This window comes from Pholis gunnellus (assembly GCF_910591455.1).
Source record: "Pholis gunnellus genome assembly, chromosome: 14".
NCBI lineage: Eukaryota > Metazoa > Chordata > Actinopteri > Perciformes > Pholidae > Pholis > Pholis gunnellus.
Genome location: NC_136541.1, coordinates 20,890,163 through 20,916,747, shown reverse-complemented (window position 1 = coordinate 20,916,747; position 26,585 = coordinate 20,890,163). Strand labels below are relative to the sequence as shown.

Genomic DNA, 26,585 nt, shown 5'->3' with positions numbered 1-26,585 from the left:
GGTCCTTAGAAAAACATCTGGCTCTTTCGCTGCGTCATGTTTGTTTCTTCACCAGTTAATCTCGAGCTTTGTCTGTCTGCTGATAAGTGAGTAAACTGTAAGGGTGATACACCTGGTTATACACAGTGTAGTACATTGTCCAAACACCAGAAGTGTAGCTACGTGAGAACTACTTTAGATCCTGATATAGAGCAGTAGATTGTGGAGTGTGTAGGTCTTTGGTAAAGAGTACCAGTGTCATGTGTCACTGCGCTGTGTTTCCTGCTTACAGCGAACAAGAATGACAAGACTGACAACAAGGTGGGAGAGACCAAGAAACCCAAGACTACAGGTAAGAAAACCAGAAGACATAAGAAAGAGAGTTCAGGAACACAATTTCTAAATGTCACGAGAATAAAATAAAGATTATAGATAGAAATGTATTCATGGTTGAGTCAAAGCTGCTTCAAGCAGCTCTAAAGCTGGGCAGACAGAACCTGTGACTGTTCACACGTACGGATCCAGACCATCTTCCCCTTAAAAACACACTCTGTATAGTTTGTTGCTGAGTGCGTAACATACTTAACTTACTTAGCTTATTTAACTGATTTTACAAAGTGAAATGGGTACGTACATAACCTATGTTGCATAACAAACGTAGTTTATTGATCTTTTCCTAAACCTAACTGTGTAGTTTGTGACCGTTTCACAGCGTGCTCCTGTCACTGGGTCTCCAACAGACAGATATACTGTACGTTTATATACGTTTAGGTACGAGGACGAGTTGTTCGGATCGATTGACTGGTCACAATGTAAAAAATATGAAAAGAAGAAAAAAGCGTAAAAGTCTAGTTTTATGTTGCAACGGTTTTAGACTACCGTTTTATCCATAATATGTGAAATAAAACAGTTCATAACAGATCAACAGTAGCCCTCCTCAAACAGCACATCAGATGACAGGCAACCTGGCAAAATCTGAATTTGCTCAATCAGTGTCTGCCCGGCTTTATAATAAAAATAGAAATACACTTTTTGTACAAGAGATATGGTTCAAAGTGCTTTACAAAAAAAAATGTAATTGCAACACCTTTCAACAAGGGCAAATACAAATCATATAAGAGAAGTAAAAAACACAAAATCATATGTTGATCAATATCTGTACCTCAGTGATCAATACTAAGACCACAGGCTCCTCTTCTCTTCCTGCAGCCCGTCCTCGCCCGGCCTCCACCACCACTCCTGCCGCCTCCACTAACGGCGAAGCCTCTCACCGCCGCCGCATCATCACTAAGCCCCCCGTGCCCAAGCAGACCCCAATGGAGAAGAAGCCGGCGGTGCCCCGAGCTCCTCGAACCCCCCGGCCCATCAACGCTCCCACACCCGACCTGAAGAACGTCCGCTCCAAGATCGGGTCCATCGACAACATCAAGTACCAGCCCGGTGGAGGAAAGGTAGGAAAAAAAGCAGATGTACACAAGAACAGTTAATGAATAATAAACAGGGAGGAAACGGTCAAGGTTCCTGAGTGAATGTCTTGTATCAGGTTGGTTTGTAAGTGTGAGCTGTACATCATAAGAACATGTTTTACTCTGGGACTCAGTCGGCGAGACGTTTAATGTTGAATCTCAACTCCTATTAGGAATATGAGCCTGCTAGTTTGCTAAGAAGTATTGCTGCTGCCCCTTCACCTTTGATAATGTCACTATTTAACAATCAGAACATCATGTGACAATATCATCATAAATACCGTTTAATGACAAGCAACTGTGCTGCTGGACTGTGTACAACCACATATAAATGAATGACCACAGAGGACACAAACACATCTGAGCGGCAGGAAGATTTAAAATGACTGAATTAAAACAAACCAAAGACAAAAAAAAGTGAAATACAGTATAACACTCATGGTTAAATGTATTTCCTGTATGCATTTACTGTGTTCTAGTTAAAGGGATACTTTGCATTTTTGTAAAGTATTACTACAGTAGATAGAGTTTGTAGAAACAGACAGGAGCACCAGACGAGAGCAAAGAGATGTACTGCTGTGGACGAATTTTAGACACCTAAAATAATCAATAACAGTTTAAGTGTACACTGTATTTAGAATATTTTCACATCTTTAACTTGCTGTCAGACGGACCTTTTCAGATTACTTTGACAAAAGCAGTCATTTTACCTCACAGAACACTAAAGCTGCTGGTCTAATGCTGCCTCCATCTGTTAGTTTCTATTCACCAAATCACACAACAATGTATTATAAATATATTAGACTATACCAGACTGGGCCAGTTAAAGTGAGATCAGTGCAGAGAAGGAGCCGCAGTTGCCTCCCCTAATTGGCTCTGTGACATTGGCCTGACCTCGTGTTTTCCTTCACTCAACAGGGAAATGTTGTCTCTGGTTGTCGCTATCAAACTGTAATATATTTTTGGGCACCGTTCACTCTATTTCAGGCAGGTGTGCTGTGTTTTGCAGGAGCAGGTCCGTCCCTTGTCGTACCTTCCCCTTCAAACGCAGGCTCCCAATCTTTTTGTCAGTTTTGTCGGAGCAAAGTCACTTTCACACACACACACACACACACACACGCACAAGCACACGCACGCATCGCCGCCATGCATCACAATTAGTGGTGCTGACTCACTCAGTCTCTCCAGTGAGACTAATATTGGTTTGTCTGATATGTATTTTAATATGTCCCATTCAACAGGAGCTTAGTGGTCTGACAACCTTTTCATCCCCAGGAATGAAATCATTTGTCTGGTGTTGTTTTCTGCTTGTGTAATTATTCGGACTCTCTTTTGTTCGTGCTGATACTTGAGGCTAGCTCACAAACTGTATCGTGTTGCTGCTAATCTACTGTAATTCATTGTCACATCCAATGCCACTGGCCATCATCCATCTGAAATAGAGCATCTGATTGGCAGCTCTACACATACTTGTATGTGTATGTATTTTCCTCACATTTAATTGGCCCATAATTACTTCTTACGTGTAATTTGTGCTAGTAATGATTCATACAGCCAAGTGAATTTGATCTTTTTGATCCATGCTGTTATTCTCCATACAATCACGTGCCTCCCTTTGATTGGCCGTAATGATTCATCTGATTGGTCCAGCTGCTAACCCGTCAGTTCCCTCCACCTGCTCTCCCACTGCTTTGTGTTTTGGTGTGTGGTTGCTTGGAGGTTGTATTGACCAGGTGGGGTGTTGTTGTCTTTCCCAGGTCTCCTCCACCCCGAACAACAAGGCATCAGACCCCGCCACCCCCGCCGCCAAGGCCAGAGTGAGTCCCTACCATCTGCACCCTCACAACTCTCACAAACACACACACACACACACACACACACATTCATCCTCCCTCTGCATTCACCACATGCACCATCCACACCCTCGCTGATTCTACCTGTTAACACCACATGAAGAGCTCAGTAAATATCAGTTGTTTCATTATAAGCTTTCTTAAAAGCGGCATCACTGTTCATATGACATGACCAAATACAATCTGAATCTAAAAGTCTTTGCTCCACAAAGGTGTTTGTGGGTGTTATTCTGTGTAACCTTAGTTTAAAGGGACAGTGTGTAGAATCTAGTGGCATCTAGTAGTGAGGCTGCAGACTGCAACCAACTGAATACACCTGCGCTCACTCCTCCCTTTCCAAGTGTGTTGGAGAACTACGGAGAACTATCATGAAAGGTTATGAATATTATATTATATTTCTGGTAATAGATTCCCCAAAATCCCCAAAACACTGGAACTTTAATACATTCATGAACAAAAGCAAGAAAACACAAAAGATGTCTTCTAGCACGGTACTGTGCTCTTACCTTGTGATACAATGTTTCATGTGAGCAAAAAATAAAGATTCAAAGTAACCAAACTGTGCCAGTAATACTGCTAACATTAGCTGAACATGGCAGTTTAATACCAACAATATATGCATGTTCCTGGTTTTTTACAAGCCCCATCAAATATATTTGCTGTACAAGGAGCATCAGTCAGTATCTATCTTGAACATTAAAACCATATAAAATGAAATGAGTTTGATAGCAGCAGTGTCATGAGGCGTAGCTAATTGCTTCTGGCAGCTCCTAATAGCATTCTGCTTTTACTGCACCTTGTGGCACCCAGAGACAGTCACCTACACAGAGACACCGTCCCGTCATACATTAGAAGCAGTTTTTGCGGATGGGATGCCAGTGAGGGATCATTATCTTGTCAAAAACAAGTTGTTGCTTCTATAAACTGATGCGGTTTTGCAGCTTAGTCCTACCGCTCCTCTTGTACTTGCAAAGTGTCTCTTTTCCATAGCAGATTTCGGTATCATAGAGACTCAATCAGAACTCAACAACTTCTTTTCATTGACACTTTCATTTCAATTTATATACACATTAAATACATTTGTCTAACTTCACAAGTATCGTCATTTACACATCCCTATATTTCAAAACTTTCCAAAGGACACCCCAGAGGGGAATGATGACCCATTTTACTAAATGAAACTGATTGAAGCAGCAGCTGTGATAAGATAAGGTAGAAGTTTATATCAATCCCCAGGGAAAGTGCAGCAGTTGCAGAAAAAAGAAGGAAAAAGTTCAAGTATAAAGTGCTAATATGAAATAAATCCAGAATATATACAATGCCAAACAATATTGGTAACAGGGATGGGGAGAAGCATATGTATGTATGTATATCAAATCTGAAGAACAGGTAAGTGTGTAGGGTTCAGAATGTCCCTGATTATGTCCATGATATTGCACATTACGTCCCGTAAACCTGCTGTAATGAAGGTAATCCAGAGAGAAAGAGAGTCCCAGCTGAGAAGTCTCTCTGCATGAGGCAGATGAGTTTGACTGGATTTCCTGTGGCGGTAACAGTTTAGGCTGAAGGTGCGTGAGCAGCACATGAAGTGGAGACCCTTGTGACTCTCTGGAGAGGGTGAGAGTTGGTGCTGGGCGGTATACCGGTTTTAATTTCCCATATGATATGAATTTTTCATAGCTGAAACAACTGCTGTCACTCTTCAACAGGCAGCTAAATATATTGTTCGCTGCTAAAGGCGCTGCGGTCGGAGCTACTTGTCTTACGTGTATTGAGAGGGACCCCTAATCATGGTTATAACTTTATAACACAAACTGTTGTGTCGTGCTGTTTTGCCCTGTTAATGAATTGCTGTGACACATAAACAATTTGCAACACTAATAATTGTACATTTATAAAATTACACCGCCGAACGACATGCTGGGTACAGCTCACTAACTAGCCTGCTAGCACAACAGTCTGTGAACAGCTGGGAGAGGCTCTGTCGTTACAGTAACATTACATTAAAGAACAGAGCGATGCAGGATGAACAAAGACAGACCGGAGATGCACCAAGAGAGTCTGTGCCCAAGAGAGGAGCTGTGTCTGCTGTTGTAGCCGCTGGTGGTAACACGAGCAACTCACTCTATCACCTCAGCAGAAAACGTGTTGGAATACCAAGAGTGTGATTACGGTCGTCAACCAGTAACGTTAACGCGAGTGACACAGTGAAGTCAAAGGGTCACACATCGCTTAAAGAGGCATTTGTTCGAGGCACTGCATATGACAAGAAAAGCAAGCGGTGGATCGACATTACGAACGCAATAATGATCCAGCTATGCAAGGACATGGTCCCGCTACAGACAGTTGAGAAAGAAGGTCTCAGAGCAATGATTACAACACTGGATTCAAGGTATGTCTTACTGGGGTGAAAATACTTCAGCCAAACTGCTATCCCAACATTATACGTACAAACAAGCAAACCCTATAGTAAGCAAAGCCTTTATGCTCGATGACATTCAAATGTTTTTATATTCTATGTACTCCTGACAGCAGAGTAAGCCATTATAAACCTATATAAAAACACAGTCAAGGAAAAATAAAATCCCTTGAAACCGCCAGAATCTTAAAAAATACCGTGATACTAACTTTTGGTCATACCGCCCAGCACTAGTGAGAGTCACTGTCCATGATGCACAGCATCCTCCTCTCTAACACCACCACTGAAGAACCCAGCTCCACTCCCTGGACAGAGCCAGCCTTCCTGATTAGCTTGTTGGTTATGTTAGAGAGTAGCACTGGCTACCACAGACTGGTAGAACGTCCTCAGCATGGTGTTGCAGAAAGTAGAGCCACCTCTTAGACAGCATTTTCTTAGCCCAGTCCAGCTTGGTGCCCAGGTGAACTCCCAGGTATTTCTAGTCCTGCACAGTGTCTACCTCTGTCCCCCTGGATGGAAATCTGATTGCTGAAGTGAACCACCAACTCTTCTGTCTTGCCAGTGTGAAGCTGCAGGTAGTTCAGCTCACACCGTTCAACAAAGGAGTCCACTGCTCCCCTGTCCTCTGCCTTCTCCCCTTCACCGATGCAGCCCACAATTGCAGAGTCATCGGAGAAACTTCTGCAGGTTTCAAGGCTTGGATTTGTATCTGGAGTGTTCGAGGTGTAGAGGGTGAACAGACATGTTGACAAACCGTGTTGCTCGCCACAGTGTCAGCCGTGCAGTCTAAACTAAATTACAGCCCAAATGATGTCACTGTAAAACACACAAATGACTTCTACATGCCTTTTGCACCAGTCTACATGCTCTTGCACACGCCACTACAAACCCCCACAATTTAAGCTAGGGTTGGTTGTGTTGAGATAGTTGCAAGAGTACGCCAGATTTTTTTAATTATCCAAAAGAAAAACACAAGCCAGTGTTGCCAAGTCTTTTCTAGTGAAAGTAGCTATCAACTAACTCGCTCCTAAAGTTGCTAAATATAGCAAGAAAGGTGCGAACCTGTCCCTTCAGGCCTCCAATGACCAACATGAATGTAAAAAGCAAACATGGTCATTGTTAGTACTCACAGCTTTCAAGATAGCAGCTTGTGGAAGACTCTGGTGACGAGCAATGTGTGCATTGGCAGAATGTAGGAAGGTAGACAGGCAGGTAGCCCGTCCAATCACTTCATTCAGGCTGAACAAAATGATTGGACAGACTTATTACTGACAATCAAAGATACCAGATGTCTTTATTTTTTTGTCAGAGCATTTGATTTACTGACTGCTGTCAAGAAATAAAGAGAATTACGACAAAAACTGTTTTTGAAGATTACCAACCCTAGCTTTGAGTCATGAGTGATGTCATAGATTTTGGAATTTGAAATATTGTTGTTTACAGTCTAACTGGCTGTGTGTAGCTACGTAGGTTGCTGGTCTGTGCTTCCATGAAGCCGAGCACTTTTTCTCTCAACTGCGTCCAAGAACAACCAATGACAAAGGAAGCTGCCAGTTGCAGATTTGTCCAGTGCACCCACTGCACAGGACGACACATTACTGGTTGCAGACGATGTGCACGATGTGCAGGAGTGCACAAAGCACATAGGCACAAAAGGTATCCTGAGAAGGATCTTATGAGTGAAGTCATCAGACATGTGACACTATGAAATATGGTCACCTTTCTTCACTTGCACAATAATAATATGGCGAAACATGTTCAGCATGCTGCTGCGTCCCTTTTTTGCATTAGCAACATTCCTCACTAAAATTGAGGAGACATTATAAACAAGAACCTTGGAGCTACAGGTGTGTGTGTGTGTGTGTGTGTGTGTGTGTGTGTGTGTGTGTGTGTGTGTGTGTGTGTGTGTGTGTGTGTGTGTGTGTGTGTGTGTGTGTGTGTGTGTGCGGCTATGTGTGTGCGCAATCATGCGTTAAGCGCACGTGTGCTAACTGCGCAGTGAGTCATCCTTTGCTGGTGCCACCTGCGTCATCATGCCATTTTCATCCTGGAGAAAGAGACTGAGACAGAGACGGAGAGAATGGAGGAAGGCGTCAATAGTCTGCAGGGTTTTTTACGATACAACCACCGAGGCAAAGAAACCAATATCGCAACACAATGGGGAGAGCTTATGTTAGTGTGAGAGAGGGGTGGGGTGAGTCCCTCTTTTCCCTCAGTGGTAGAACAATACAAACAACTGACCATTGCATAAATGTGAGCTTATTTGATTAAAGCAATACAACAAGTTCCTGAGAAAATGAGCCATTAAAATAGCCATTGGGGAGGAGAATATAGGGACTAAAATGTCCCAGGTAGGTTAATAGTTTGAATCCTGCATGCTGACTCCTCATTGTCGGTCATGTTGAGTGGCAGTAAGCAACTATCATTATGTCAAAAGTGAGATCATGGATGATGCGTATTAAAGATGACAGTGGGGTGTCGTAGTCGTTTACTCCTTTTGTTGGGACTGAATCCAAAGTTCTTCTCAAGTGGGATGCACCAACCTCCAAACCTCTTAACTTTCACAGATCTTATGGTTTACTGTTTTTACACTCTAGTTTGGGCTAAAAATAGCATCAAATCAAGGAAAGTAGCTTTTCAGCCTCAACTTGATCTCATCCTATTATGAGATCAAATATATTCATATTTTGTTGCTTGGGCAGAAGCACTCGCATGTCACTTTAATGACAGCATAGTATCTTGACACTGAAGGTTTGTGCGTTGTAAAGCATTCGCAGTTAACATTGCAATGTATGTTTAACACTGAAACGGTTCTGGTTAACGTTGTAACGCGTGGTTAACGTTGTGAAACGGTAATTACGTTGTAGTTACTTAAAAGCTCGGTGCGTCTCATACTGTTCTGAAGGGTAGCTTGTGTGTCTCTATCAAGATGCCAACACTTTCTGATTCACGCTTCAGATCTCTTGTTGTGAAAACAGACACCAATCCACATGTATCTCAAGTGCATCGGCACTGCTGAACTGCAAATCATTTTCATCCTACTGCCCACTTGATTTGTATTTATCAATATTAATAGTGTCCCTTTGAAACCTGAGATGCTGATTCATTTATATTGTGTTGTGTTTATACTTTTCTTGGATTTTCTGGCTCTTTTTGGTGTCGTTGTGATATAACCCTTGCTGCGAAACTATTTACCCTGCTTTTAATCTAAGTATCAACAACATGGAATCCAACGCATCCCACATGAGTTATTTTGGTCATCACATAATACTTAAGTTAACCAATGGGTTGAACTCTAAATCTCTATGTATCGCTTTAAGGAAATCCAGACAATCCTGACCAACCCATTCATGCAACATGTAGTTTGTGCTTAAGTCATTCTTCATGGCAGAACAACAGGCTGATCGGTATTATGTAGAAGCAACATCTTTTGTCTTCCACATGCCTGTATTAGTCGCTTCTCTGCTTAGAACGGTATGCATTAACACAAAATCACTGACTGTCCCGTGTAATATTCTGTTGCATGTGCTCCGTCTCCCCTTCCATTGTCTGTCCTGTGCTCAGTTTTTGTTACTGATTATGGAAGCATCTGTTGTCATTCAGTCAGTAACCTCCATCTTTTGATACGTCAGCATTGATTTTTGGTAGGAATTCACAAACCTGTCCTTTAAGAATCCGTCTCATCAGCTGCACCCTGTATTTCAACCCGTGATTTCCTTGCATTAGGTCCCTACACCATTTCTACAGTGCCATGTGCTGATAAATTTATCACATACAGATAATCACCAAACTGGTGTGTAGAACGAATCCTTTGATTTGAATGACAGAACCTCTTCCATACTTACAGAGCAAGGCCACTCTGTTTCCTGTTAACTTAAGCTGCCAGCTGATCTGCTCTTCTCTGCTGCTCTTGTCTGTCTGCCTTTCATGCCCTTCTTTCTTTCTTTCTTTCTTTACCTCCTCACTTTCCTGCTTGTGTGTGTGTGTGTCTGCCTGCCTGTCTTTAGGTTCAGATAGTGCACAAAAAGCTGGACTTCAGCCATATCACGTCTCGCTGTGGCTCCAAGGACAATATCAAACATGTCCCTGGAGGTGGCAAAGTAAGTACTGCTGGAGCTGGAGGGAGACTCTGGTGAGGGTGGATGCGCATCATATTACAAGCTTATAGACCCTCAATTGCTCAAAAATTGTGATCAATTGAGGATGTACTTTTTTGATCCCAGCCATTAAAAATGATGAGGAATCTGTGTTCCTAGTATGTAATGTTGGTTCACCATGGCTGGAAACATGTATCTCTTACACCCGATTGGGCTGTATTTACCCAGAAGCATAATTTTCAAAGCAACTAAGAATGATTGCACTATAATCAGCGCATTCATGGCTCCTCTCTGTTGGCATTTTGGATTGATTTCACTCAAACGGACCTGACTACAGGTCTCTCTGTCCACCCTTCCAGATGTTGCTCCCATCTGCTCCAAACACCTGCTGCACTATCATAGTCCGTCTCTGGGCTGCCCTCACAACCACCACTTTGCTGTCTCTCATCAATTAAACCAAATGCAAAAGGGTATACAGGAATCGGCTCATAGTGTCCAAGAATGTGACATCAAATACAGCTAGAGGCCGGACCGATGTCACGATAATAGCAACTCTTAACAGTTTTAAAGCTGCAGTTGGTAACTTTAATGAAAATAACTTTTTATCATAATTGCTCAAACTGTCACTATATATTGACAGTAGTACACAACATAGATAATCTATGAAAAAATCAGGTTCCTCTGCCTCCTCATAGTGCTCCTAATGGCATTTACAAGATTCCACTGCCCGAAGGAAAACAACCAATCAGAGCCCAGGTGTTTCTAACGCAGCTGTTTCGTCCCTTTCCTCATGATCAACCAATGCCTCTCAACCCTTTGTACTATTATGCCATGTTCACACCAAACGCGTTAATTTGCGCCGCGTTCACTTCGCTGGGGACCATTTGTTGTAATTCGCGTGAATCACACCATTTGCGCCGGAGAGGGGACGTGGTTATTGCCCTGGAAGCCGTTCAACTGACCACCATTTATTTCCGCCATCAACCATGGAAAAAATATCCTCTATTTCTGCTGAGTACTTGTTGTGGAAGTCCCAGATATCCCGCGAAACTAAACGCTGTCTTGTCTGGGTTCTGGAGCAGCTCCGTGTATTTCACTGAGCTGTATTCACTGTGTCTAGCAAGCCACACGTCGGCTGTTTACTACAGCTGTATGAACACAAAACAAACTGATTTTACTGTGATTTAACTGCAATAAACCGATAAAATGGATGCCGAAATAATTACGTAATGATGCCGATTTGTAAAAAGTCTGAATTCATGTTTTGTTAGTTCTCTCTGCAAGACGAGAAGCAAATAACTTTTAAAATGCTTGTTTTCTCAATTGAGCTCAGATCGATCGGTGCTAGGCTATGCTAACATTGTAGCAGCTCCATCAACACTCAAAATAACGTCATAGATGTAAATACGGCAGCGTCTTTTTCATTGTTGGTACCATATGGTTTACACACACATTTATACACATAGTTTGGTCCGGTCTCTATTGATATGAGGGATCGTAGAGCTCTGGGTGAACACAGACGGCTACAGAATTTGTTTCCTGATTCAACAACGGCAGGACATCAGTGATGACAGGAGAAACATCTCAACGCTGATAGGCTATCGCGCCATTCGCGCCGCTCCATCGCCAATTTGCGTCACTCCAGTCTCATCGTGTCTGTGCATAGACTTTGTATGTAATCTAATCGCGCAAATAATTCGCGCAATGTTTGGTGTGAACGCACCTTTATTGTTATGCAGATGTTTATTTTAATCTTCACTTTGTCTTGCCCATTTTTGTCTCATTTTTTATTTACATGAGGTATGTTGTATTGTATTGTTGTTTACATACACATGTAAAAACAACACATGTGCAATAAGTAAATATTAAAGGGGAACACCACCTAAACGAAGAATTCCAAAAAGGATATATCAATATTGGTGAACATGAGCTACTCTCTGCAAGCCAGAAACCAGAGAAGGAAGTCTTAAATGTGTGAGAACATCCAGTATGAAGTGGAGCTACTCCATAGATAATGAATAAGAGATTGTCTTTCCTTTTTTAACACTCAAATGAGCGTAACTCTTTTCTACTGATCTCAGTTGTGAAACAGAAAATGTAGCCATATACAACATTCCCGTGGATGCCATCCATAACATCTTTAACATCCATAACATCTTTCCCAATATATTATCTATGAAGTAGTTCCAAATTTGTGTTTAAACCCTCTAGTATTGGATTTGGGAGATAATTGTTAATGTTAACTAATATTTTTGGACTGTCTTGGACCATAGGAATAACAGGAAGGAATTTTGCAAATGGGTGTAGTTCCCCTTTAAGAGAGTATTTAAGCGACCTGCTGAAAGTGGATTAACATGCACACAAACATTATATATTTGCTCCATACATGTATGTGATAAAAACCTTCTTTTTCCTAAAGTGTGTTCCACATAAAGCCAGCAAATACAAAACACAATACACAATCCTGTAAAAGAGTAATATCATAGTACAAAACAAACTCATTGGAATGTACTGCAGTAGGCTTATTTTTCACCAATATTAAAATGTTCTATATCCACTGAAGTCATGGGTGTGTTTCTCAGTCTGCAATGACATCATGAATATTTAGATTAGCTGTTAAGAATTCAAATATTCATGTTGTATTATAAAATCAGGTGATTAATGTTAGAACCTGTCAAGCAGCCTCTAATGAGGGAGCGCTCTAATGTCAATCGGCCAATCGGAAAGCAATCATGGTTTGTTTGCTAACACAATTTCAACAGCTCTGAGGGTCACAGTTAGCGACTGTCTGTCCTCCTGTCCGTCATCACACACATGTATATTTGATTGATCTCATCACACGCTGTCAGACAGGCCACTGCCTCCTAAAATCCATCAGCTGCCTGTGATACTGAACACACACACACTCATGATGGGGCGACGATCTCATAACTGGCTTCTTGCTTCCTCCAATGAAAGCCTGTGTTGATTCATAAGCATAGACAGAGCATCGTTTACCAGCCTGTCAAAAGTATGCAGCATGGGCAGGTAGTGCAGCATCTGCTGTGTTGTGTCCATTCCCCCACATACACCACCGTATTGTACAGACTGCATCCTCTATTACTGCACCAGGTGCATGTTAATGACGGTGATTTCCTAAAGTGGACAGAGTGGACGCTGAAGTGTAGCTGCATTGCACTGGATGTGGCCTCTTTGTGAGTTTTGTATGAAGCGGCTACATCGTGATCTCCCCCCCCCCTCCAGGTGCAGATCCAGTACAAGAAGGTTGATTTAAGCAAGGTGACGTCCAAATGTGGCTCAAAGGACAACATCAAACATAAGCCAGGTCGGACTTATTACTTCTATACTCCTCTATTTCATGGTTCTATTTCAGCTCATACTGACCTTCTTCTTTTGTATTTTTATTTTTTACCTCAGGTGGAGGTGATGTGAAGATTGAGTCCCATAAGCTAAACATTAAAGCTAAGTCTAAGATTGGATCCATGGACAACGTGGGGCCAGGCAACGAGCAGACCAACGGACACAAGGTCAAACTCTTAACAGTCACTCATTCGATCAGTTACCTTCTCTGGCTCTGCTGACTCACTGTGCTTTTACTGGTCGACGCCACAAGATGGTGTGGTAGCATGAGATAGTACACGATAAATAAAACTTTAGTGTGTGTGTGTGTGTGTGTGTGTGTGTGTGTGTGTGTTTGTGTGTGTGTGTGTGTGTCTGCCCTTGTGTGTTTATATTTGGCCACAGGAGGAGAAAGCAGAGGAGAAGACATCTTCACCCCAGAGTGGCGCTCCGACAACAGGACTGGCAGGCGTTGCTAAGGCAACAGCACCAGGAGGTGTTGCCAAGGAGAATGGGGTGAAGGAGACCACACCCACACCCACTCCAGTGTTTCCCCTACCATTGTATTAGGGGGGCGCCCCGCCCCCCCAACGGCACCCTCCGCCCCCCCTTGAAGGTCGAGTGAAGTTTGTTTAATTTTGTTTTCTATATAGCGCCAGATCACAACAGAAGTTATTTAAGGTTAAAGAACAGGTCTACACCTTGTTCTTTTATTAAACAAACTAAACAGCCTTATGTTATTTATCATATTTACACGACGGCATGTCATTTCTGTGGTCGCGTTTACAATTCTCCTCTGCTCTCTGTATCACGCTCGGCAGAGTACTCGGAAAATATGTCGCGTCAACCAGCTGAAAAGCAGACAACAATATCTTCCATGTGGTTTAGATTGCAACACTCGCTCTCCTGCGAGTAGCAGCTGGGGTCCAAGTACAGAAAGCAGACTCTGTGGACAATCGCTGTTTAGGGGTTTAGAAAAAATACAGACACACGTGACGATAAGAGATATTGTGCGTGCGTGCATGTGTATACCTGGTCTCCGCTACGTGTCTGATGGAGAGTGGTGGTAAAAATAGCAGACGCTTTGCTACTAAATGAAATTATGGAGAGACCTACAGACTGAAGATTAGCCGGTCTTAGTGGATAAAGTCATCTCTGGCACTGCAGCCGGCCTCCAGACTCCCTGAGTTCAGAGGGACGACAGACGTCTGCAACCCGATGTGGTTTCCAAACTTGTTCTAATTGATGGATGGCTGTAGTGCTAATACAATTAAAACAGGAATGGTTTATAATTTGGTCTATAATTCAGGTGAACCTGGTTGCAGCCTGACAGTTAAAGTAACACACCATCTGGCTGGTAAAATTGTGACTCAGAAAGTTTCCTCCCTTGTCTCAGTATCACTTTTCTCTCCTTCTCTTAACTTTTTTCCATTTTCTTTTCTCGTTTCTCAATCCAATTTCTTCCCCCCAACAGATTGAGTCCCAGTGACCAGTAGATTTTGGCGGGAGACGCATGGCGCTCGTCGACCTGCCAATCGACCGACCAACCAACCTACCACGGCGCAGTCACTTCCCTTTGGCCCCACCCTTCATCTCGCCCACCGCAGCACCGAACTGACCGATCGCCTCTCTGTGCTCTCTCTGGGGGTTTCGCCTGCCGGCTTCCTGCTACCAACCCCTGACCTTTGACCTCTCAACAGTTGACCTTTGGCCCCGCCTACCACAGAGAAGAGCACTTCCTGTTTGTCTGTGTTTCTGTGTGGGGTTCCGCCAGCTTCTCGGCTGATAAAATTCCTTTGTAAGCACTGATTTAGAGGATTTACCCCAAATATAACATCACCGCAATAAACCCACTATTGTAGTCAATGCTAATGGAAGTATATTGAACATAGCCAGTCTTAGAATATTTCCACCTATGAGTCTTATACTGTTTTAACACTCTGAGGCTAATCTATGGTCCCTCCTACAGTCCTTCAAAATTCAAAACCACTTTGATCTTCAAACCTTGTTAGCAGACCTATGCTAGCGCTACCAATTGCCCCAAGTCTGCTTTGAATCAACACATCTACAGTATCTACAGCAATGCACGTTGTCAAGTCAAACATTATCTCCCAATACATCTCTTACATCATTGCACCAGTTTGTCTCACCCAGATGTATGACAACAACGCTTCTTTATCTTCAGCAGTAGCAGCGATCAGCGCAGAGGACAGGGGCTTATGTGGAGTAGAGAGGATACTATTGGAGACGTTTGGAAACGGATCTGAAGGTGGAGTTCCAAATCAGTGCAGAAAGTCTGAGTTTAGGATGTCAGACAATTCCCGTTTTAGGTTTCAAGAAAAGATGCATTCAATGACAGTGCAGTACAGAAATGTAGAGGCTATAACAAAGCAGACGGCTTTTGCCACAATTGGAAACATCATTTAATGATGTGATTAGTGCATGAGAATCATCAAGAGGCGAAAAGTGATGGGGCTTCTCTTACCTTGGCTCAAGAAGAATTTGGCACTGAACACAGGTATTTGATCTTGAAGCCGAATGAGTTGGGATCACAGTATTTAACCTTAAAGGGTCTTGAAAAGGAATATTTAACCCTAGTATTTAAAGTGTTAAACCTTGGAGTTCAACTGCTAGCTGCTGCACCTTTTAGTCAACATGAATGCGTCAATACACAGTATACTGAATGTTACTGCGGACAGCGTGACCCATCATGTCACACAGGCTGCTGGGTAAAGGCCCGGTCACGCCAACACATCAAATGGCGGGATTTTATCAATTTGTGACAATGGAATCGGCGTGATTTAGCTCACGCGGTGTAAGTAAAACCGTGCAAAATTCCGTCCTGGTCACGTGGTCGTAGCACAAGTCCACAAACTACTGTGGGTGTTACAGAAAAACGGACCAAAGATAAAGCACCTTAAGCAAAAGACCGTTTCATGTGTAAGACTTACAAACCCCTTAACCTTTATTTATAAAAAAGCTCATACACTCTTATGTCCGACCATTTGCGTGGCACAAAGTTTGGGGGCTCTTAACCCTTTAGTCTTCTCAATAAGACTATTTCTGAGGGGTTGAACCCAAACCTCCCATGTATCCTTCCGTCCCACAGTAGACTCTCCTGTGAGCGGCCCCAGCAGTCCCCCTGAGATGTGTCCAACATTCACAGTTCACATATGGCTATCAGAGACAGACAGACAGACAGACAGTGCCCTCTTTCTCTTGCGCATGTGGTACTTCCTGGTCATGTGGGACACCCCCGGTGGAGAGGGGGTGGGGCTACAGAGCCACACCCTCTTTTGAGTCCTCCCACTAGCCAGTGCGTCTTAGAATCCTCTCTGTGAGACCCAAACACACACACCGACACACAAGCACAGATATATACAGGAAAGCACACACATGCTTGTTGGTGTGCATGCCCACGCACACACACAGAAATCAGCACATGTGCACACACATTATGATACACACAAAAAAAGCACCCTGAAATAAAAAACGGCACGCTGTCCATAGAAGCATTTCTCTGTTAATGGAAGCAACTCTTTATCGTGTTTTTGGTGGTCTACGCTGATATCGTTACATTAATGATGATCTGTGTCGGTGTGCCGTCCCTCCAGTGGTCATTGTCTGACATCATCATGTGCTCGCCTCACCCCGCCTCCTTCTTGTCCGCTTCCTCGTCTCGTGGTTCACTCCGCCTCTCTGACAGCAATACAGTGATCTTAGTCTCCTGTTACACACGGCACACACACACACACACACACACGACAGAGACAGAGGACGACCACAGAAGTTGAAGGGTGTGAAGGGAGTTCACTTGCAGGACGGAGTGTCAATTAAACGGGAATAATGTTGCATTCATGGCAAGTCTGAAGTTGGCATTTTCTTTGTAACCTTTTAGTGTCTAATTAATTCACTAGAGACTGTCTCGTAGATCGAACCAACTCCAGTACCAAGCCACTTGGTACTGGAGTTGGTCTCTAGCGTATGTTTTACTCATAGGATAACACTGGATATTTAAAAAATCCTAACATTTTCAAAAGTAAAAACAAATTCTATATTAATTCTAAAATAGTTTTACTGCACTGGACAGGAGGGACGGCCCAGCTCCAAAATGCCATGAATGCAGCAGTATTTCAGCAACAGCAGAACCAAGAAGGAGCTGCGAAGACTGCAGCAGGGACCATGCAGTGGTGTTTGAAGATGTCTATCTAGTATAGCAGCGAATCATTTCAATGTAACAGTAGATAATACATTTGCCTGAAGTCATAGGGGATTAGTTTTTCTCTTTTTCCACAGTTGTTAAATCTTTTTTTTTGCCTGTTTGTATTGTTATAGGAAATTCAGTGCAATGCATTTTATGGAAACAACACTGTGATGTGACTTTGATTTACAGACCAAACGCGTTGTGTCATGTGTCACGGCAGATAAAAGGAGTGGAAGCAGCTCCTAACCGAGAGGTGCCCTTTCTACTGGCTGTAATTCTATGCATGGTTCTGTGTACTGGTCTCTGTAACTATGGAGCTGAGACGTGTTGGTGGGCGCTGCCGTAGTTGTCAGATGTGTGAAGTGTTACTACTGCATCCATCCTGTAGAGAGCGCTGCTCAGCCTCTAGAACACTGATAGTCTGGCTCTGAGACTTAACAAAGGCCGACTGAGAAACCTTACATCACTATTAGAGAAGCTTCAGTCCAGCTTCACGCTGTTCTCATTGATGATCTATATTATTGTATCTGGAATCACTTAATACCACCAAAATCCTATTCATTATGTACAGCTCCCCTTAAAAAGTCCTGTGCACTTTGAACACAGTCTTGTTCATTTCTTGATGCACTGAAGTGATATAAAAGTTGCTTTGCTGTTTATTGCTCAAACATCGTCAGCAGTGTACTGTACATGTGTGCTTCTGGGAGCAAAGCAGTCTGGGTAGTTGGATAAAGTTATGATAATCAAAGAGCAAGTGATCAAATAGTGAACGACAAAGAATAGGCAACTTAAAGCACCATTAAAGCATATTTAATAGTTCCTGTTCCCTCCAAGTCATGCCCATGAGTTGCCTGAAAGTAAATAAACATGTGAAAGCGATCGTGTGAATCTGTCTTCGGGATAGAAGAACAAAAGGGATGAAAGCACTTTGACAGGTGTAGACAGAGGAACAAGCTGTAGTCTTAATGTGTGTTAGAGTTTGTTGCCGTATGACGGGATGACCTGATGTTGTGCATGTTGAACGGCACATCGATGCCCCTTTGTCTTGGTCGGCTTAGTGGATTTTCGTGGGACATTGGTCACGATGGATTAACAATCAACTCTCCAGTCTGCCCTTATGTTGTTCCTGTCAACATTCACTGGTTATTACTTTCTGACCGAGCTACGACAGTTTTTAGTTGATAGTCAGCTAAAGGATGTTTTGAGAGGACTAGCATCAAAGACACCTCTTGCAGATCCTTTTGTCATTGATTGAATCTTATTCCTTTGGCATACGGCATGTAAACGGTGCTAAATTCAAAATGTTGAGCATTAAAATAGCAAAAATGTCGGTATATGTAAAGATATAGTGGAGTAATGTCTACCTGAGCAGAGAACAAAGTCACTTTTGTTCCAGTCAGCGTCCCACTGGCTAGCTAACGGCCGCCACTCTGAACTGCACTCATAAACCCAGGAGGGTTGGGCCCGTTATGTGCATGGCACGAAAACAAAGATATCAATCTAATGCTTTTAAAGAAAAGCATCCAAAACCTTGAGATTCGTCCCTCGACCTGAAAAACAGGTGAGATGAAAATGCTGCCCTTCAAATGAGATTTAAAAAAGATTTAAAGCATTGCTAGTTTAGTTTACACAGGAAGTGAGTGACAGCTACTATTGATAGTAGAGAGTGATACAGATTGCTACATGCTATACACTCTTTAATCCAGTTCAGGGTCACATTTTGTTTGTAATTCAGTGGGATTAAAATGAAGGCATAGTAGATTAACGGGGTTATTCCTTTTCTTTGGATGGGCATCTGTGCCTTTCTAAGTTACACGGACAGGAAATGAGATTGTGATGACATAACAAAGGTCAGCATCTTAAACCGCTGGACGCAGGGCGAATCGTTAGAAGATTTATTGTGACTTGACAAATCAGGTCGATTTGGGCTCAAAGCGGATCGGTATCAGTGTGTTTAAGAGACCACGAACAGATGTACACAAGAAAAATGGTCCTACACAAGAGAACGTTTATTTTTAAACTCTAAAATGTCCTGCTCAGTGCAAATATTGGCCACAACTCAAAATGAAAAAAAAAATCAATATTGTTATATGCCAGAAAACTGTAGTATGGGTCAGGCTGTATTTGACATGCTGTATGCTATAGCAATAGCACATGCAGCTGTCTGGCTCCTGTCTGGGCTCCTCATCCCTTAAAGTTCACATTTATTATAATCATAGAGGATATGATGAGGCTTAAGACTGGATTTGTGGAATACAGTTAAGTTTGCAGCTTGGACAAAAGGTAATAACCAGATTCACTCTGTTTGTTCCCCACTTATATCACTTGAACACCACCTTCCACTAGTATCTCACACTGTCCCCTGTATATAGTCTCCACCATGTTTTTAACACTCCAGAATTAACTCAAATTAAAAAAATTTAAAAAAAAATCGTACTTCTTAACAAGGTGTTGTGGATGTTGACAGCTGAGCATTGACGTTCATAAACCTGTTACCGTCGAGTTTAATAATGGTATTATTATAAGATTGAAAAGCATAACAGAGGAAAAGTGTACTTTTTCTTTTGTTTCAGAGTCTTGCCTTTTTTTTCCTCCGTTAAGAAAAAGGGCTGCTGAAGTCTCAAGAATGTTTTTAAAAATGTATTAAAGGTGCAAGATTAACGAGTACGTGTATGAGGTTTGTCTCTGTTCTGTTTTTGGAAGATAGATCACATACAGAAAACACTATTTGCCCGGATTCCAAATGGACGGGCAGGAAGGGAGGCAGCGTGTGTGTGTGTCGGGTTTCATGCGACTTAAGGAGCATCACAGAAAAACTCAAATCAAACCTGGAGTCACCAAGTAAACCGCACTTCAGAATTGGTTGGTTCATTACAAACGGAAGGAAAGAACGTTTCCGCTTTTGGGTTTTGGAATGCACTGCTGTACATGTAACACCTGACACACACTGGTCAGCCCTTTCTCTCGCAGACCTCCCCCCTCCCCATTAGACTAACCAGACTTAGTCTTTTGGCATGTGGTAGAATGTAATGTGTATTTAGACAGCTCCTATATAGACACCTCGACATACCTACCAACACGGGACTGAATTATGGGATGTCTAATTATCTTCTCGGCGTCGATAGCGAAGGCTGAAAATACAAGAACATTTTGGAAACGTTTGAACAATTGATGCAAAAAGAAGTTTGAGCTTGAACTGTACCTTTAAGAGTGACGGCGAATTGCCTGAAATGTAACTGAGAAAAAAGGGAGTGTTGGTAGATATGCACCTGGAGCCTCCTAGCTGTGTCTTCCACCTACAGAGGCTTGTCAGCATCATAGCACTGAAAAGTTTGTTATCCCCTATTAGTGTCCTCTACCACGCATACAGCAGTCTGTTTATCAAGGCGAGCACAAAGCTACAACTCTGGAATACCACGTTGTATTCATTTTATTTATAAGACGGGATTTGTTAGACTGATTTGTGAGACTTTTCTTTGCGTTCTCACTTGCTGTACTTTGGTCAGATGTATTAGCAACATGTTCAGATCTGTCGCTACAACACGCTAAAAGAATGTGCTTTTCAGTGCCGTGGAGTGGAGCCACTGTAGTGTGTGCTGTATTATTCTGTAGGGCACAACAGCATAGCAAGAGCATGCAGAAGACAACAAACAATCTGCTGGTTGTTAGAGGCATCTGTCCTGTTAGATAGAGCCCCCCCCCCCCCCCCTCAATTCTGAATATTTGGTATGAAAGATATGTTCATTGTGTTTCATTGTTAACCAGTGATGTGAATATTAATCATGAAATAAATAAAAAAAGATGAGCAAAACGTCCGCCAGTGTCGCAGTTGTGTTATTTCTATTCTACTCTGTTTGATATTTACTTATGTTTATAACATTTACTTATGTTAATAATTGATCTCTATCGAACACAAAGGTTGAAACCTTTAACCGATAGTAGACCTGTCAACCCAAACTACACACTCTACATGTTGGTGTAATGTAAGCATCTACATTCTGATGTATGACTTTAAGTTTTAGAACTCAATCCATTATTTTTAATAGCTGATCAGTGTATTTTTATGACATACTATTCTATGATATTATTTATGACATACTATATCATTATTATTCATGTTGAAACTATATTACTGATTTTATGACATACTGAACTGTGACATTTTGATGACATTATTTTTTTAAGACACACTATAACATATTTTTATGATATTCTATTTAAAAAAAAAATAGGACATGCAATAATATATATTTTTTTATGAAATACAATATAATTTTTAGGACATACTATATACAATTATATTTCTATGACAAACTATTATTTTTTGGGACACCGTATATTATCTTTTATACTACGACATTTTTATGACATACGATATTATTTTATGCTATACTATACAGGACTGTCTCAGAAAATTAGAATATTGTGATAATCCCCATACGTGTGATTTAGTTTACTGAACCAAGCTGAGTGTTTTTCAAGGCTCAGGAAACCCTTGCAGGTGTTTCGAGTTAATTAGACGATTCAAGTGATTAGTTGAATACCCTACTAGTATACTTTTTCATGATATTCTAATATTTAGAGATAGGATATTTGAGTTTTCTTAAGCTGTAAGCCATAATCAGCAATATTAAAAGAATAAAAGGCTTGCAATATTTCAGTTGATTTGTAATGAATCCAGAATGCATGACATTTTTGTTTTTTTAATTGCATTACACAAAATAAAGAACTTTATCACAATATTCTAATTTTCTGAGACAGTCCTGTATATGTATGTATATTAATTTAAGAATATTCTATACTATGACATTTTGAATGTAATACTATAGTATAAATATGACCTTTGAGGTGTAGAACTGCTTTAGAAACTCAGTCCTCATTATTTGGCTGATTAGTGTATTTTGATGATCCGTGTTGGATAGATCTGCGGGTCTGAAGCTGCTGGCTCTGTAATTGGACGTTAGTATCTGAGTCTGACTTTGGAGGCTTTGCAGCAATGACACTAAAATATACTCATACAGAGTAAATTATTGATGCTCAGACAAATGTAATAATATGCATACTTTGATCATTTGTTCGGTGTTAATCAGTAACCTGGTTCGGTGCTCAAGCATTCAATGTAAAATATTGTTAGAAGTCATTGTGCAGAATGGCTGAATTAAAATCATGTTTATTTTGATGTTTTATGAGTACATCATATTGCTGGTTGGTTAGATTGTGAATTCACTCCGGGGATCAATGAAAAATCATACATAATGCAAAAATACATCATGATAAAACAGTTTATTTGTTGATATGTTTTTGTTTATTTATTTATTGTAGTTTGTTTCGAGGAGTTGCTGTGATAGCAAAGCTCTGTAGCTGTCAGTTTTTGGACAGATGACCTGCAGGTGTGAATCCTGTCAAGACGAATGCATGACCCGCCCTACTCTGCCTCTGATTGGCTAGTACTCGTTCCCAACGTCGGTTGGAATGGAACGTTAAGCCAATCAGAGGCAGTGTAGGACGGGTCATGTATTGGCCACGTTCAGGTGGACAGGTGAGGACAGGTGAGGAACGGCAGCTCATAAACATGAAGTAAGTGTATCGTGTCATGAGGGGGTGCTGTCGCTGCAAGTACAAGTACCTTAAAATTGTTCTCAACCCTAAGTACAGTATTTGAATAACCAAGTTACTTTCCACCACTGTGGAGGTGTATGGTAGGCTAACTGAGGTGGAATAAAAACATTGACATTAAACCCTAATAGAAATGTATTCAGTAAAAGTTGCATTCTCAAAAAAGCAGTAGAAAACGGACGGCGCTAAATTGCACTGGTTCAAAAAAGTGAAGGATAAGGTTAATCTCCATACTAGCTAAGGTATCCTTGCATACTGAATCATTTTGTGAATGAATGAATGTTGGACATAAAAATGACTCTTTAATAAAGACAACCAACTTAATATTCAATACAAGTAACTTTCAGGTTAATTAAACTAGAAGTATTACATTTAGCTTCCGGGAATGACACACCACCAGTGGTGGGTTGTCTGCTTCTATTCTTTGATGTGCCAGAGCCTTCTAGCTGGCCTAGCCATTCGTGGTTGGTCAGTGGACTAGCGTGACATGTTGGGCGGTGACAATCCCCATATCTGCTGCCTCTGTCGAGCGGACATTTTCAGCCCTCAAACACATTAAAACGTATTCAAGAAATACAACTGGGGAGGCTCGACTGTCTTCACTGGCGTCCATGAATCCAGAAGGACTTCTTACTGGAACTAAAACGCACGGATGTACTGAACAACTGTGAGATTAAACTCTTTATTAACAAAGAAAGGAGGATGGACTTTGTCTTTAAGTGAACAGCAGCTCTGGTAAGTGAACTGCTTTTGTTTTTACATCTGCAGTAGCTTTAATATGCTTGTTTATATATTATTATTTGTACAACTTGTTTTTATGAATATGGATTTTTGTTTGGTTTTATATGTGATAGGAACTATTTTACGTCCAATGTTGCGCTGGGGCCAAATTTAGTCGGTGCACAGCAACAAGAAGACACGTGGGGCCTTTCTCAATATGTGTACTTCTCTGTACTTTTGGACTTGTGAAACGTCATCAGCATCAGCCCAAGTACTGTTTCAATTCAAAGTTCACATCAAGCACGTTCCAAATGCCCGGATGTCGCTTGCACCGCCAATTTTACCGGGCATGCATCGGACGGGACTTGTCTGTATTTGGGACAGCCAAATATCACAGAATGCATTTTGCACCAACAACAGGAAACAATGGCGGAGGAGAAATCACACAACTGGAAGTTGAAACTTTAGAAATACTAATGGAGCTCAAGCGCAAGTTCAGTCAGGAAGACACAAACGGGTAATCTCTGTCTCTCCTCTCCTTGTAATTACTCTATCAGCTGATTGGGGGCGTGCACTTTTAACTATCCAACCAGATGCGGCACAGTTTCCTTAAGCCAATCATATCTGTGCGGTCAACTTTAAAAGTGTTCTCTCTGCTGCTGTCAGTTGTCATTTCAGCTAAGCAGACGTGACCCTCCTCCACCCCAGTCACCTCCAGTCAGCATCACATTCATGCTCCTGATTCATCATCAGATTGGAGCAACTCCCTTCACCACCACCACCAGTGTCTGGACGCCAGGGGGGATTAGGCCTATTGGACCGCAGTATCCCTACCCTCGGTGATAGTACTTCATGATGGAGTCCAATCGCCAAAGACTTTGCACTTTTCATATTTTGCATGTGTAATAAATCAATGTTAAAAACTATAAAACAAGTCTCTCCTGATTGAACTGTAGTTAAGTCACAGAAAGTAATTTTAGGATGTTTTTAGACGAGAAGTTAGTTGTTTAAGCATCAAATCTATGGGCGGTTTGTCAAGATTCTGCGATTTAAAAATCTGCTCCGACGATTTCGGAGATATGAGGTGTTGCTAGCGGGACCAGCAGTAAACCTGTACCGGGGGCTCAGCGCTCATGTTACCCGCCTAGAACTGCCTGATCTCGGCGAGTCTTTTTGAAATATACTTTGCACAAAGTGTTAAAGTAAAGTTTAAAGTAAAGTTTAAGTTAACCTGTTACCACTCCTGTAAATCTTGCCTAAAACGCCTCTCCAAGGCATACCCAAAGTAAATTGAAAGCTGTTCTTGAACCATTTGGAGTACATGCATGGTTTTGGTCTCTTTTGAAAGGTAAAACTCTGAAGTTTCTTCCACAACAATCTGAATCACTGTAAGTGCTACTGGTATTAACTAATAGAAGTTGGAACACACTGAAGTCAAAGGTTTGTTTTTCCGCCTGAATATTTCTTTGCAAACAGATGCCTGCAGATGACTGCTGGGACTTATTAGCTGGAAAACACAATGGGACCACAGCAAGAAGCCTTACCTAGTCCAAGTTCAAATTTGATAACAACACCACAGAAAATTTATATTTTACACGTTTTACTAAGGGTATGTCTGGACGCCTTCCAAAAAAAGACATTTAGATGACCCATGGTAACCATGGCAACATACCTAGACTGTGTTTTCATAATTAAGCTTATTTATGTTGATACATAGTTATCTATAAGTTATTTTACCATCATTTACTTTTACAAATTCTTCAAAATCATGCACTGTGCACACAAAATAGGGCAAAATGGCTCTTTGGATAGTAAAGGTTGCCGACCCTTGCCCTAGACTAATAGAAAAGTGGACGTAACAGGGTCTATACAGTTTTGTGTGGACTACTGCAAGGTGAATGACATGTCATGCTTTGATGCCTACCCAATGCATCGGCTCGGCACTGCTCGATTTTTCACGACACTAGATCTGACCAAGGGCTACTGGCACATTCCCTTGTCTCCAGAGTCCAGGAAAAAAACAGCTTTCTCCACTCCGTACAGGTTGTACTAATTCGTCCCACTTCCTCTCGCGCTGTTTGGTGCCCCAGCCACATTACAACCTAGGCTAGGCCGGACGGCTCCCCGGCCTAAGTCGGGCATTGGGGGTATGTGGTAGTGGGCAGGTCTGTGCAGTGTCAGGTTAAGTTGGCACATCTTCATCCTGTTAAAAAGTTGCAGGCTGGAGCTCTGGTGGCCAGTGACACACAGAGAAATAAAGTATGTTTGTGTGATAATTAACTGCTCAAGACTCTGTTTGTGTTGAGGAGGATCCGTGAGTAGCAGTGAGTTGGCTACAGTCACCTTCATGATTTTCTGTACCAAGACCTTTTTGTTGAGCTGGCTTTTTTGAAATTCAAAATCAGCCTATGTAGAGACTAGGACTTGGCACAATGTGCCAGCAGCAGCAGCATTTTGCAAACCTGTTTATTACTGTATTTTATAAGTCACATAGAGTAGTCAAATTAGACAAGTTATGATATCAGGATTACACCACCATGTTTAAAACGGGTCGGTACCCTTGCTTCTTGTCCATGCCGTCTGGCGTGGCGTTGTATCCTTGAGCCCAAAGATAACCTGTGAAATTCCTGCTGGCTGCCTTCATGGTAGCAATGATTTAGTGGACAGCTTGTGACACAGGCCAGAGGAGGGAGGTTTTTACATGGAGAGGAGCAGCAACAGGTGATTTAGCAATAGGCCGCCAATCATTTACTGTACAGCCATTTGAAACGGGGAACAACAGTATAGCCTATGAGAAATCAACACTCAAAACTAGCCATAGAAAAAATATTTTTTTAATATTATATGAGTTTTTTATTAAACTTACTCAGAAATCCTTTGGATGCAATGCAT

At 41.8% G+C, this 26,585-nt stretch overlaps 1 protein-coding gene across 1 annotated transcript in view; it reads left to right on the top strand.

Annotated features, from left to right (window-relative positions):
* The window catches only part of LOC306706121 (uncharacterized protein), a gene marked incomplete at both ends in the record, with an annotated part of 89,793 nt that extends 76,070 nt beyond the window's left edge, over positions 1 to 13,723 (top strand). The window contains 7 exons of the mRNA XM_079173031.1: positions 272 to 331; positions 1,189 to 1,430; positions 3,203 to 3,262; positions 9,725 to 9,817; positions 13,058 to 13,139; positions 13,232 to 13,341; positions 13,559 to 13,723. Of these exons, the coding sequence (XP_079029157.1) occupies positions 272 to 331; positions 1,189 to 1,430; positions 3,203 to 3,262; positions 9,725 to 9,817; positions 13,058 to 13,139; positions 13,232 to 13,341; positions 13,559 to 13,723 (812 nt within the window). The remainder of the gene's footprint in view (positions 1 to 271; positions 332 to 1,188; positions 1,431 to 3,202; positions 3,263 to 9,724; positions 9,818 to 13,057; positions 13,140 to 13,231; positions 13,342 to 13,558) is intronic.
* Between the last annotated feature and the right edge of the window lie 12,862 nt (positions 13,724 to 26,585).